At 39.5% G+C, this 13,214-nt stretch overlaps 1 protein-coding gene across 2 annotated transcripts in view; it reads right to left on the reverse strand.

The window, feature by feature from the left end:
• Positions 1-13,214, reverse strand: part of WDR25 (WD repeat domain 25) — a 252,118-nt gene that overhangs the window by 41,037 nt on the left and 197,867 nt on the right. For both annotated transcript variants that reach the window (XM_072630228.1, XM_072630229.1), the window contains exon 4: positions 3,235-3,365. In XM_072630228.1, the coding sequence (XP_072486329.1) occupies positions 3,235-3,365 (131 nt within the window). The remainder of the gene's footprint in view (positions 1-3,234; positions 3,366-13,214) is intronic.

Here is a 13,214-nt window from a genome sequence, read left to right on the forward strand (position 1 = left end):
ACTGAGAAAAGTCTCAAGAGTTATAAACATTATCTTTTCAGTAGGAATATAAATAGTTCAACTTTATTAAGTCCCTTATGATTTCTCTTTCCTGTTTACCATGCTTCTCTTGATTCTTGAGTTTGAAAGTCAGATTTTCTATTCAGCTCTGGTCTTTTCATCAAGAATGCTTGAAAGTCCTCTATTTCATTGAATGACCATTTTTTCCCCCTTAAGTATTATACTCAGTTTTTCTGGGTAGGTGATTCTTGGTTTTAATCCTAGTTCCTTTGACTTCTGGAATATCATATTTCAAGCCCTTTGATCCCTTAATGTAGAAGCTGCTAAATCTTGTGTTATCCATAATATTTCCACAATACTCAAATTGTTTATTTCTCGCTGCTTGCAATACTTTCTCCTTGACCTGGGAGCTCTGGAATTTGGCTACCATATTCCTAGGAGTTTTCCTTTTGGGATCTCTTTCAGGAGGTGATTGAGGGATTTTTTTCAATATTTATTTTACCCTCTGGTTCTAGAATATCAGGGTACTTTTCCTTGATAATTTCTTGAAAGTTGATGTCTAGGCTCTTTTTTTCATGGTTTTCAAGTAGTCCCATAATTTTTAAATTGTCTCTCCTTGATCTATTTTCCAGGTCGGTTGTTTTTCCAATGAGATATTTCACAGTCTGCTATTTTTTCATTCCTTTGGTTTTGTTTTATAATTTCTTGAATTTTCATAAAGTCATTAGTTTCCATCTGCTCCATTCTAATCTTTAAGGAATTATTTTCTTCAGTGAGCTTTTGGATCTCCTTTTCCATCTGGTCAATTCTGCTTTTTAGGGCATTCTTCTCTTCATTGGCTTTTTGGATCTCTTTTATCATTTGGGTTAGTCTATTTTTTACAGCATTATTTTCTTTCAGCATCTTTTTGGGTCTCCTTTAGCAAGCAGTTGACTCATTTTTCATAATTTTCTTGCATCACTCTCATTTCTATTCGCAATTTTTGCTCTACTTCTCTTACTTGATTTTCAAAATCCTTTCTGAGCTCTTCCATGGCCTGAGATCAATTCATACTTTTCTTGGAGGCTTTGGGTGGAGGAGCTTTGACTTTGTTGTCTTCTGTTTGCATGTTTTGGTCTTCCTTGTCAGCAAAGTAAGATTCTATAGTCTGATTTTGAGCTTTTTGTTTAGATTTCTGCTTCCAGTGAGGGTGGGGGTTGTACTGTCCACTGCTGGATACCTCCACAATCTGTGAGCCTAGAGTCCAGAAACAGTCTGTGCCTCTGCTCCTGCTGCTGCTGTGGCTGCTGCGAGTTTTTCCAACCCCTTCCCCCCTGTTGCCCGAGGGCTGGGGCCAGACCACTCCACTCTCCCTGACAGGTCCCACAGGCCTTTTCTGCTGACTTTCTAATTTGTCCTTGGTGTTCTGTGGTGCTAAAGTCTGGAAACTGCCACAGGTGCAAGAGTTTCAGTCTTCCCAAGGACTGCTCAGATCCTGTCTGTGCCAGCACAGCCCACACACGCTCCCCCCCACCCCCCAGCATGGTGGGACAGACACTTTCCAATAACCTTCCAGGCTGTCTTGGGCTAGAGATTTGCTTCATTCTGTCATTCTGTGGTTTCTGCAGTTCCAGAATTTGTTTAGAGCCATTTTTTACAGGTATTTGGCTGGGCTTGGGGGCAGTACTCTAGAAAGTGTGTGCTGTTACTCAGCTATCTTGGCTCCACCCCCCAAATAAAATACTATTAAAAATAAAACAAAAGGAGAATAACTTCCATCTAACTATACCCTCTTCCTTTGAAACCCAAGTTTGTTTCAACACAGTTGTCTAAGATCAACTTAACAATAACAATAGCTCTCATTCATATGGTGTTTTATGGATGAAAAGTACTTTAGACTCACTAACTCTGATAAAAGTAGTATGAATGTTATGCCCATTTTATATCCCAGAAAAGAAGTACATTGGAACCAGAACCCAAGCATCCTGACTCCTGAGTCTAGTGTATTCTGTATAACACCATGATTACTCATCTGTGAAACATTATTTAAAATGTCACAGTTCATTACTATTATTATTATTGTTAATAATAATAGCTAATGTTTACATAGTTCTTTAAGATTTACATAGCACTTTTATACATACTCCCTCATTTGAATGTTCTCACAACAACATTAGGAGGTAGATATTTTTATTATCCCCATTTGACACTCAGTGTCCACATCTTCGCCAAATGGGGATTGTTGTGAGGATCAGATAATATTTGTAAAGTAATTAGCATGTTGCCTGGCACATAGTAGATGCCATATAAATGTTTATCCCCTCTCCTTAAGTGGGTTGTCCAGGGTCACACAGCTAGTAAGTGCAAGAGACATCATTCAAAATCAAGTCCTCTTGACTTCAAGTCTAGCACTCTATCTGGTGCATTTCCTAGATGGCTAACATACAGCAGCATATACACTGAAGAGGGGAAAAAAGTTTTAACTCAACTTATATAAATATATGATTTTTTTAAAAATTAAGAACTTTATCCCATAACAAATTCCATTTAATTTAAGTATCATTTATGAAGAGCCTATCCAGGCTCTTTTTGGAAATGAGAAAGCTGCAGGGATTAATAAGGTAGCATCTAAGCCCACAAAGAATAATTACAAAATAAGGCAAAATATGCTAAGAACCAAAAGGGAGGTTCAAACACAGCGGTAAATAGGCAATGAGGGGGAGTGGAAAGAGCACAAAGGGCCTGAGATGGAATCTAGACTCTGCCATTTAATACTTACCTGTGTGACCTTGGGCAAGTCACAGTTACTTCTCTGGGCTTCAGTTTCCTCATCTGTAAAATGAAGGGCTGCAACTAAATGACCCTTAAAGTCCCTCTCAGCTCTAAATCTCCATTGTATAAATTTGACCTGGTTTTGAATCTTGGCTCTTCCCACTCACTACAACTCTACAGCTGGACAAACCACTTCACATCTAAAATGAGGTCAGGCTAGATCATATCAAAGGTCCCTTCCAGATGTGTAGTCTCTTTCCCAGTGGAGAAAGAACATTTCTGGATATAATAACCTAAAAATGGAATAAATGAACTTTCAAAACATGAAAAGAACATCTAAAAACATACTTCCCACTGATTAAAAACTAAGTGCTAATTATTCTACCTCAAGGACTCTATATATAGCTGATGAGTTCCCAATTTATTCAAGTGACATAAGCAATATGTCCCTCTGAAAGGCCAAATAAGGAAGAAGTGTATTACCTTGCAACTTCTCGTATCCCAAGCTTTAATTTCTGGGCTGAATCCTCCACAAAGAAAAATATTAGGCTCATTTGGATTAAATTTCACAGCACTGATTCTAAATTCATTTTTGCAGCTAAACAACTGTGTTCCTATGATAGAAAAGAAAGATGAAAAAAGGGTTAGAAAACATTTAAACCAAAAAAAGAATGTTCCCAAGAAATCATATTGAGTGAATTAATGAATGAATGAAAGTATGAATGACTATGAAACATTGGAACATGTTACCTGGTGAAGCAATGAGTTTCCTATTCCAAGAGGTATTAAAGCAGAGATCAGATCATGCTCAGGAATACTATAGAGTGGGGATCATGTGTAGAGCTGGCCACTGGTCTAAATTATCTCAAATTTCCCTCCAATAATAAGATTTTGTGATTCTATTGGTAAGATCATAGGAATGAGAGGAGCTGCCCAACAGGAAGTCTGACAATGAGACAAGGGGAATATCCACTGTTTTTTTCTTAACCATACATGCTTAGAGATAAGATATGATTTCGCTTCATAGGAATTTGAGAATTTTCATTTATTCACTTGATAAATATTTATTGAATTCATAAAGTGATGGATGTCAGAACCTAAGGGAAAAATTAATGGCCTTTAGGCCCACAGTTATTTCAGAAACCCTTCATATACTCAGCCCATATGAGTTTGCCATCACCACATCAATCATTTGCTCCACAAACATTTATCAAGCACCTACTAGTATACAGCACCAGCATCAATAGCAAGCATTTATTAAGTACCTACAATGTGGCAGGCACTGTGCTAAATGTTGGGGATATGAAGAAAGGCAAAAACAAAGTATTTGCACTCAAGGAGTTCACATTCTAATGGTGAAGACAATCAAATGCCAACAATTACATACATATAAGATATATACAGAGTAAATGGAAGAGGATCTCCTCCCATAGCAATGGGAGGAATGAAAAAAGGCCTTTTGCAGAAGGTGGGAACCGAGTTAAATCTTGACAGAAGCCAGGAGGAGAAGGTGAGGAAGAAGAACATTCCAGAAATAAGGAACAGCCTATGAAAAAGCAGTGTCAAGAGGCGGAATGCTAAAGCAAGAAGGCAAGGAGGAGTCACTCGGTTATAGTGTAAGAAACTGGGAAGGCAGAAAGGGGGCAGGTGGTAAAGAACTTGAAACACCAAATTAGGGATTTTCTGTTTGATTCTGGAGCTAAGAGGGAGCCTCTGGAGTTTACTGGTGCAGGGATCAGGGGCCGAGGACATGGTCCAAACTCCGACTTAGGAAGACTAGTTTGGCAGCTGAATGGAAGATGACCTGAATTGGGGAGAGACTTGAGGCAAGAGCACCGCCCAGCAGACTATACAGTAGGCTTGGTGTGAGGTGAAAAGGGCTTGCACCATGGTGACAGCTATGTCAATGAGGAAAAAGGGACATATATGAGATACTATGAAGTTAAAAACAAGACTTAACAAAAGACTGGATATATGGGGAGAATACAAGTGAGGAGTCAAGGATGACAACAAAGTTTCATGCCTGGGTGACTGGGAAGATAATGGTGCCCTGAATGGTAATAGGAACGCTTGGAAGAATAAAGAGCTTGGGGGAAAAGATAATGAGTTCTGTTTTATACATGCTGGGTTTGAGACATTATCGTGCTAGGTGCTGGGAAAGGTATACAATTTAACTAAGATATGCAGTTCTTGCCTATGTGCAGCTCACAATTTGAAAGGGGATGGGGGTGGAGGGAGGTGGTACAATAAATTTAGAAATATATCTTATATAAAATAGAAACGTTCATAAAATAGGTGTGAACAAAGTTCTATGTAATATCTGAGGGCAGAAGGATCACATCCTATTCTTTTGGGGGAGAGTGGCATTTAAGAAAGGCTTCATGTCAGAAGGACATTTGAGCTGAGTTGAAATAGTTGGTTAGGATTTCAATCAATACACGTGAGTACAGTCATTTAATATTTATGTAGTGTCTATTATGTACAAGACACTGAGACTGTGGGTCCAAAGGCAAAAGTGGGCACAATTCTTATACTCAAGAAGTATAAAATTTCTATAGGAGATAAGGTACATGCATATACAAGTTTTATAGAAGGTAGAATTTAACAGGAAGAAAGGAGAGATCTAGACATAGTGTCCTTGGAAAATCTGAGAAGAGAGTGATGACTTTCAGATGCGAGTATTTAGATAATACTTCACAAGAAAGTAGTACCTAAGTTGGGCCTTGAGAGGAGAAAAGGATTTCAACATGCAGACTTGAAGAGGGAGTATTCCCAGGCAAAAGTAATGGCTCCTATGAAGGCACAGAATTTGGAGAGGGGCAGGAAATGATTGGGGAACCATTAGGAGTCAAGTTTGGCTAGAGCATACATAAAGTATATATAAAGAGTATTGTGCAATCAGGATGAAAAGACAGGTTGAAGTCAGTCTGTGGAGGGCCTAAATGCCAAGGTCAAGAGTTTATAGCATATAGTTTATAGTTTAAGCGATAGGGAGCCACTGGTGACTTTTGAACAGGGAAGAGCCACAGTCAAAATTAGGAACAAGGAAAAAATATTTTGGTAGCTGTCTGAAAGACAGATTAGAAAGAAGAGAAACTGGAAGGAGAATGGTTAGTAAATCTACAATGATGAGAAGAGGTAAGGGTCTGAATTTGGGTGGTCACTTGTGAGAGGAAATGTGAGAACCTCCAAGATATAACAACTGATTGGATGTTGGGAAAGAGAAAAGAAACACAGTTAACACCAAAGTATTTGCAAAGGTAGAAGGCAGCAGTCTCAAAAATGAGAACTACAGTTGCAAAACATTTTGAAGGAATAGTAATCATGAAAGTAACAAAAATAGCAACATATAACTAATTCATGTTTTAATAATGATACTACAACTGATACTAATAATAATGTACTTTACAATTTACAGAGTGTTTTACGTAAGTTCTCTCATATAATCCTCATGTGCAGTCAAGTTTTGCTTTGTTGTGGGGAGGGGAGGAAGGGAGAGGGTCTTTACTTGTGAGTTCATCAATGTGAGGAGCTCCTAGTGTGAAAAGCCCTCCACCAATACAGATGAGCAATTTTTCTTTAGTTTATAGTCTTGGAGAGTTGTTTGGGGTATTAAGAGGAAAGACGCCTTTCATGCTGTGGATACTCGTTGAATTGGATGACTAAGTATCTTGTTAAGCTGGCATACACTTCCCAACTGGACTCTGCTTCAAATACTTTAAGGTATTACATAAATGTCAGTGTTTACTCCGTATTACTTCTCTTCATCTACTTCACACTCCAGTGACCAAATCTATCTTGTGATGTTTGAAACTGTCATCAACTCATGACGTCTTCCTTGAACTGAACCAAAAAAGACTGCCATTCAAAAGAAGTGTGAACATAACTAATTCATGAACTTTCTAACTGCTCTTCCTTGTTGTCTACTTACATCAGGAGTTCAGATATCAGCCTTAATATACATATCACGTAATGGTTAAGGACACAAGGGATAAATGAGGGGCATTACAGCTAGATTAAGTTTGGTCCCTGTAAGTAAAGGATTAGCTACTAAATGGAACTGCTGTATAAAATAACCTCAGATGAAACTGTTTTTCTTTCAGTTGACTTTTCTCTCCCTTTCCTGAAGCTACATGCTAGAACCCACCTTCTCCCTTTCCTTTAATGTAGGCCAGTTGGTAGCCAGATGCAGAAGATGTGCCCAATTACTGAACTCTCCCATGGAGGGGGAAAAAATGTGTGCAGTATTTTATCCTATATTCTTTCTGACAATATGGGCTCAAATAACCCAGTATCAGTTAGTTTCCTGCTCCCTGGGAGCAGGAAATGGGTCAGCTAATGGGCCTCTAGGAGTTTATTTTTTACTAAAAATTAATAGTAATCTAGTCAGAAACATGAAGTGGAACCATAAAATCATGGAATCATAGAATGTTGAATAAAGAAGGGACTTTGGAATCCATAGGATGTTAGCACTGAGTAGCTAAAGAATCATGAAATAAGGAATATTGAAGCCAGAAGAGACCTTACAGTTGTGTTACATGATCTGTACTCCTTCTAGACACATAATAGAAAGAAAAAAATTACCCATCAAAGAAAATACATTCAAGGCATTTCTTCCAAGATTCCTCTCCAGTCTCTTTGTCTAATCTTATCACCCTGCCCCCGTTCTTATACTCTCACAAATTTAGGCCAAATTGGAAAGTGCTCTGTCCCATGCACTCTTCATTCGGTGATTTTAGCCAGATTTCCTATTCTAGAAATTCCCCTAACTGCCTCACTCCTTTCCTATCTAAGCTTATAATATGGAAATATGTTTGCATAACTTCACATGTATAATCGATATCATATTGCTTGCCTTCTCAAGGAGTGTGGGAGGAGCAAGAGGGAGGGAATTTGGAACTAAAATTTCTTTAAAAAATGAATGTCAAAATTTTTTAAATGTAATTGGGAAATATTTAACAAAATAAATAAAATTATATTTTCAGAAAAGATAAGCATAGTTTCCAAGAACAAAGAAGTAAAAGAACAAATTCTAGCTTTAATGTACTTTCTTGAAGCATTTTTAACAGTAATTTCAGCAAGTCTTGTTGCCTTTTGAGGATGGCTTAAGTCCTAAAAAAAATCCTTGGCAGTATACTTCTTCCCAGCTCAGGAAGAGAAACTATTGCAATATTGGAATGAGTTTTTCTGCCACAGTGGGAGTTTAAATTTTCTCTGAAGAAAAATATGGAGAAGAGACTGGGGGTTTGGGTTGGAGTGGGAAGGAGGATTCTCAAGAACTGGGTCTGAAACAATCAAAAGCATTTCGGCAACAGGCAAAAGCAGAACAAAAAATACAGCTGAGCTGCAGTGGAGAGGAGAGATATCAAGGAGTCTGACCACTGGACCCACAGCCACCTCAGAGCAAGGAGACTCGGGCTGAAACAACCTTGAAGCCACCTCTTCAAGTCCTGAGGGAATTTTCAAAGAAAGGTCTACTTTTTCCCCACCTTCTCCCAATCAGTGTCTTTTTTATTATCAAAATGCTGGAACATACCCTGCTCATTTATTGACTCAAATGTTTTCCTGCAATGAATCAGGTAATGGTTCAGGTGAAGGATAATACCACACGAGAACACTGGTTAACAAGTCTCTATTGCTACTCACAAAGAGATGAAAAGAAGTCAAGTGATATGTGGATGTGGCCCCAGTGGTCCCATGGTGAGGTGTGGGGGAGAAAGGGGAAAGGGGAAGCGGGAAAGAGTCAGACATGCAGAAGGATATTCAATCAGTTCAAAGGCCTTGAGCCATCTACAGAGATAGAACACTTAAACAAAGAACTGATTTGGCACCAACAGAAGACTGCCACAAACCAATGCTCCATTGTCCAGTGGCTTAAGTCAATTATGACTTGAAAATATTCTCTAGATTGCCCAATGAGGAATGAAAAGCAAGGAAAACCAAGAATCTCAATTTTAATTATGACCCAGGGAACCAAACAAGGAAGTAAAGAGAAAAACTGCACGGTAGCAAGCAAAAGGGGGTGTGGGGGAGGAGGTGCAGCAGCCAGGGAATCAGTTAGTGAAGCCTTAGCATGTGTACATTCTGAGCCATACAGGGAGCTGGGCTGAACCCTGGCTCCTGCCAGCTCACAAAACTCCACAATACATGGAAGGAGGAGACCATGTGGAATGGATGGGCCACTCAGGCTAAAAATGAGCTAATTATTGTAACGGTATGCCTAATTAAATCTCTAGAGACAAAAGGAACAGGGAAGAAAGGGTAGAGACTACTACTGCCACCCACATACCCTCTGTTGCACATGCCTTGATGTCCCCAGATGGAAGTTATCCTCATAGAACCAAAGAAGCCGTAATAGAATTCCTCTTCCAGAACAAGAATCTCCTTTATAACGTCCCCAAGTAGTCATCCAGCCTTTGCCTGAAGACATTTAGTGAGAGGAAAACTATTACCTCCAGAGACAGCCCATTTCACTTTTAGATAACTAATTTTAGGAAGGATTTTACAATAATTTTAGGATAACTCTAACTTATAGGATATCCATACATCAAGCCTAAATTTTCTTCTCTGCAGTTTCCACCCCTTATTCCAGTCCTGACTTTTGGGGTGGAGCAGAACAAGTCTAATCCCTTATACACAAAAGAGTTACAATTCCCCACCCCCCACCACAGTTTTCTCTCTCTAGGCTAAATAGTTCCAGTTCCTTTAACTGGTTCGTGTATAGCATGTTCTAAAGGAGTCTCACCATTACGGTGTTCTTGAGTTTTCCGGGCTCTCCCCAATTTATTAACTATCTTACTAAAATATGGCACCTAGAACTGTCTACACAGAAAACTCCAGATGTAGTCCAACAAGGGCAAAACACAGTTGGAATCTCACATCCCTCATTCTGGACAATATCAAATTGAAAGAAAACTGGCTTAGGAATAAAAGAATCTGTAGAATTGAATTTGAATCCTTTTTCTCTCCCTTGCTTGCTCCCTGGGTGACCTTAGACAAATCACTTTGCCTCATTGGACTTGAATCTCCCCATGTACAAAATAAGGCAGCTGGACCAGATGACCTCTAAGGTACTTTCCAGCTCTAAATCGAGGATCCCATGATTATTTCAATGAAGGCTACAAATAATTACATTACTTGTAGGGTGTAAAAAGTGCCTTAAGAAACATAGTCAAAGTGTTCAGAGTTTCATGAAATGGGAAGCTCACTGTGACTGAAGAATGCAGAACAGCCAAAATACACAATTTAGTGAGCTCCTCATGCTCTGTATCATCCACTTTGAAAGCATTTCATAACTTTTCTGAGGCCTATATGATTGCCTAAGGAGCAGCCTAAAGGTGACTCCTCACCAGAAGTATGGTTAGTCTTGGTGTTTTGTCCATACAAGTCATGAAATGGTTAAAAATCCAAAACAGAAACATATTAAGTCAAGTTTTCTGTAATACTACTATTTAATATTTAACTAAATAGTATTTCACCCTATTATTTAGACTTACTAAGCTCAACCCTGGCTTTTCTGAATCTGAACATGATCCGAAATTGAAAACAAAGTCATAACAGGGCTAGTTCTTTCACCAAGTGGGTTTCCATTTATCGGGATTCAGAGAGGAAGAAAGGAATCCAAGCCAGCACCAAGGCAATCATGGGCCCCAAAATTTCTGTGAGATTAGCAGGGGATGAAGTCTAGCCCAGAGTTTGGGATGTATTGCTAAATTCAAAAACTTATTTGTTACTTGAGATAAGACAGAATTATTAGCGTACAGTAATGGTCTAGGTTTGTGAAAGGCTTTGAGGGGGTAAAGTCAGTGAGATATATTGTAAAAGACTGTTGGGAGTCAAGGACTTCTTGGATTTGAATCCAGGCTCAGGTTTTTACACCCCCTGTGAGGGTTGAAAGATAATAATACTTATACACATCCTATACCTCCAAGTTGTTGGGAGGAAAGTAATTTGTTGAACACTATGAAATAAGAACTATTATTCCTATTAATAGGAAACTGTCTTGAAAGAGGTCCATTGCAGAAGGGGAAAGGAAGATTGTTATAGATATTACACAAATAAAATGCATAGTAATCAGTGGATTTAAAAGTAGAGAAGGCTAAGATATCATCCGAATGAGCAAGTTTCAAAGACATCTTAGGAAGACAACAAATTTTGACCATGACATTGTTGGAAGAACTATCTTGAATTTAATCTTTCTAAAGTTCCTTCTCATGTACCTTAAACATGCTTAGGTCTGTCAACTACTTTAAACATTTTTAAAAAGGAGCTTTTTATAGACCATTAAATGGCATATCCAGCTACTATCACTTTGCTCTACTTCATGCCAATCTTCTTGAAAAACCTGGCAACACCAATGCTCCCACTAGATTCTCCCAACTCCTTGCAATTGGATTTCTATCCCCCAATCACTTTACTGAAAACATGAACAAACCAACCAAATAATAGGCATTTATTAAGCACTTACTGTGTCCCAGAATTGCTGTAAGCACTGGAGATACAAAGAAAAAGCAAAAACAGTTCCTGCTCTCAGGGAACTTCCATTCAAATAGAAGAGACAAATATATACATTATACGTATAAGAGATCTTTCAGCTCAAAGGAAATGCAGGATGCACAAGTTTAGAATAGTCACCCCAAGTGTTCACAAGGACTATTTGTGCCTGACCTGTGATAGAGCATTCCAAGCCCTATTGGTCTAATCAGCCACAGTCAGATACACTGAAACTTGGCTCTAGCATAGCGATGTCATTTTGGTCCTCTTAGAGAAAGAAGGACAACAACCAAACAACCAATAAGAGATCTTTATATTACAGATCAGAGATCCAACCAACCAAGATCTTTACAGTAAATGGACAGTAACTTTGGTAGGGAAAGCATTAGCCACTTGGCCAGAAAGACTTACTAGAGGAGGTGGTGTTCAAGTTATGTTTTAAAGAAAGCAAGGGGGGGGCGGAGCCAAGATGGCAGAGTAGAAAGACACTAGCTCTTACCCCACAGCCCATAAAATACCTGTAAAGAAGAACTCTCAACAAATTATAGAGCAGCAGAATCCATAGAACAACGAAGTGGAGAAGATTTCTAGCTCAGAGTGACCTGAAAGACTGAAGGGAAAGGTCTGTCGCAACGGATGCAGAGCAGAGCCCAGCCCAGCCTTGGCCATGCGGCACTGGGAGGAGCAGAACTGAGCAGGCTTCAGGGACAGAATCTCTAGTGGCAGCACAGATCCCTTAACCCACAGGCACTAAAGGTCAGGTAGAGGGTTTTTTCAGCTGGCCTAAAGGGAACAGGGCGTCCCCATAACTCAGGCCTCCTCAGGCGGCAGCAGTGGAGGCAGCAGAGCATGTGGGGCTTCCAAGGCAGGCAGTAGCCCTCATTCATTGTTGAAGGTCTCATCCTAAAGCTCCTGAGGGAACTGAGCCCTGTGGGGGCCCTGCCCCTACCTGAGCAGCTGATCTTAATCTCACACTGAATAGCAGCCCTGCCCCCACCTAAAGCCCCTGAGGGATTGGAGCAGCTCATCTGAATCTCAGCCCCCAGTGCTGGCTTGGCCAAACTGGAGGCGAGGTGGTTGTGGAGAAGAAACTCAGAAGTCAAGTAACTGGCTGCAAAAATGCCCAGAAAAGGGGAAAAAAATAAGACCATAGAAGGTTACTTTCCTGAGGAACAGGTGTCTACCCTCACCCTTTCAGATAAGGAAGAACAAGGCATACTGCCGGAGGAAGTCAAGGCCCCTGCCTCCAGGGCCTCCAAAGGGATTTTAACTGGGCTCAGGCAATAGAAGAGCTTGAAAAATGAGTTAGCAGCTTACTAAAGGAGAACCAAAACAATGCTGAGGAAAATAATACCTTTACAAAGAGGCTAACTCAATTGGAAAAAGAGGTCCAAAAAGCCAATGAGGAGAGGGAGGCTTTAAAAAGCAGAATTAGCCCAATGGAGGAGAAGGTTCAAAAGTTTTGCAAAACTGAACTGAACTTGAACAGAACAAAACAATTCTTTGAAAGGAAGAACTGAGTTCAGGGAACTGAGCAAAACAATTCTTGGAAAGAGAGAACTGAGTTCAGGGAAATGAATGACTATGAGATAAAGCAAGCAGTTAGAAAACAAAACCAAAAGTCTGAAAAAATAGAAGATAATGTGAAACATCTCATTGGAAAAACAACTGACCTGGAAAATAGATCCAGGAGAAATAATTTAAAAATTATGGGACTACCTGAAAGCCATGATCAAAACAAGAGCCTAGACACTATCTTCCATAAAATTATCAAGGAAAACTGTCGTGATATTCTAGAACCAGAGGGCAAACTAAATACTGAAAGAATCCACTGATCACCTCCTGAAAGAGACCCAAACAGAGAAACTCCTAGGAATATTGTGGCCAAATTTCAGAGTTCCCAGATCAAGGAGAAAATACTGCAAGCAGCTAGAAAGAAACAATTTGAGTATTGCAGAAATACAATCAGG

This window comes from Notamacropus eugenii, chromosome 1 (genome assembly GCF_028372415.1).
Source record: "Notamacropus eugenii isolate mMacEug1 chromosome 1, mMacEug1.pri_v2, whole genome shotgun sequence".
Classification (NCBI taxonomy): domain Eukaryota; kingdom Metazoa; phylum Chordata; class Mammalia; order Diprotodontia; family Macropodidae; genus Notamacropus; species Notamacropus eugenii.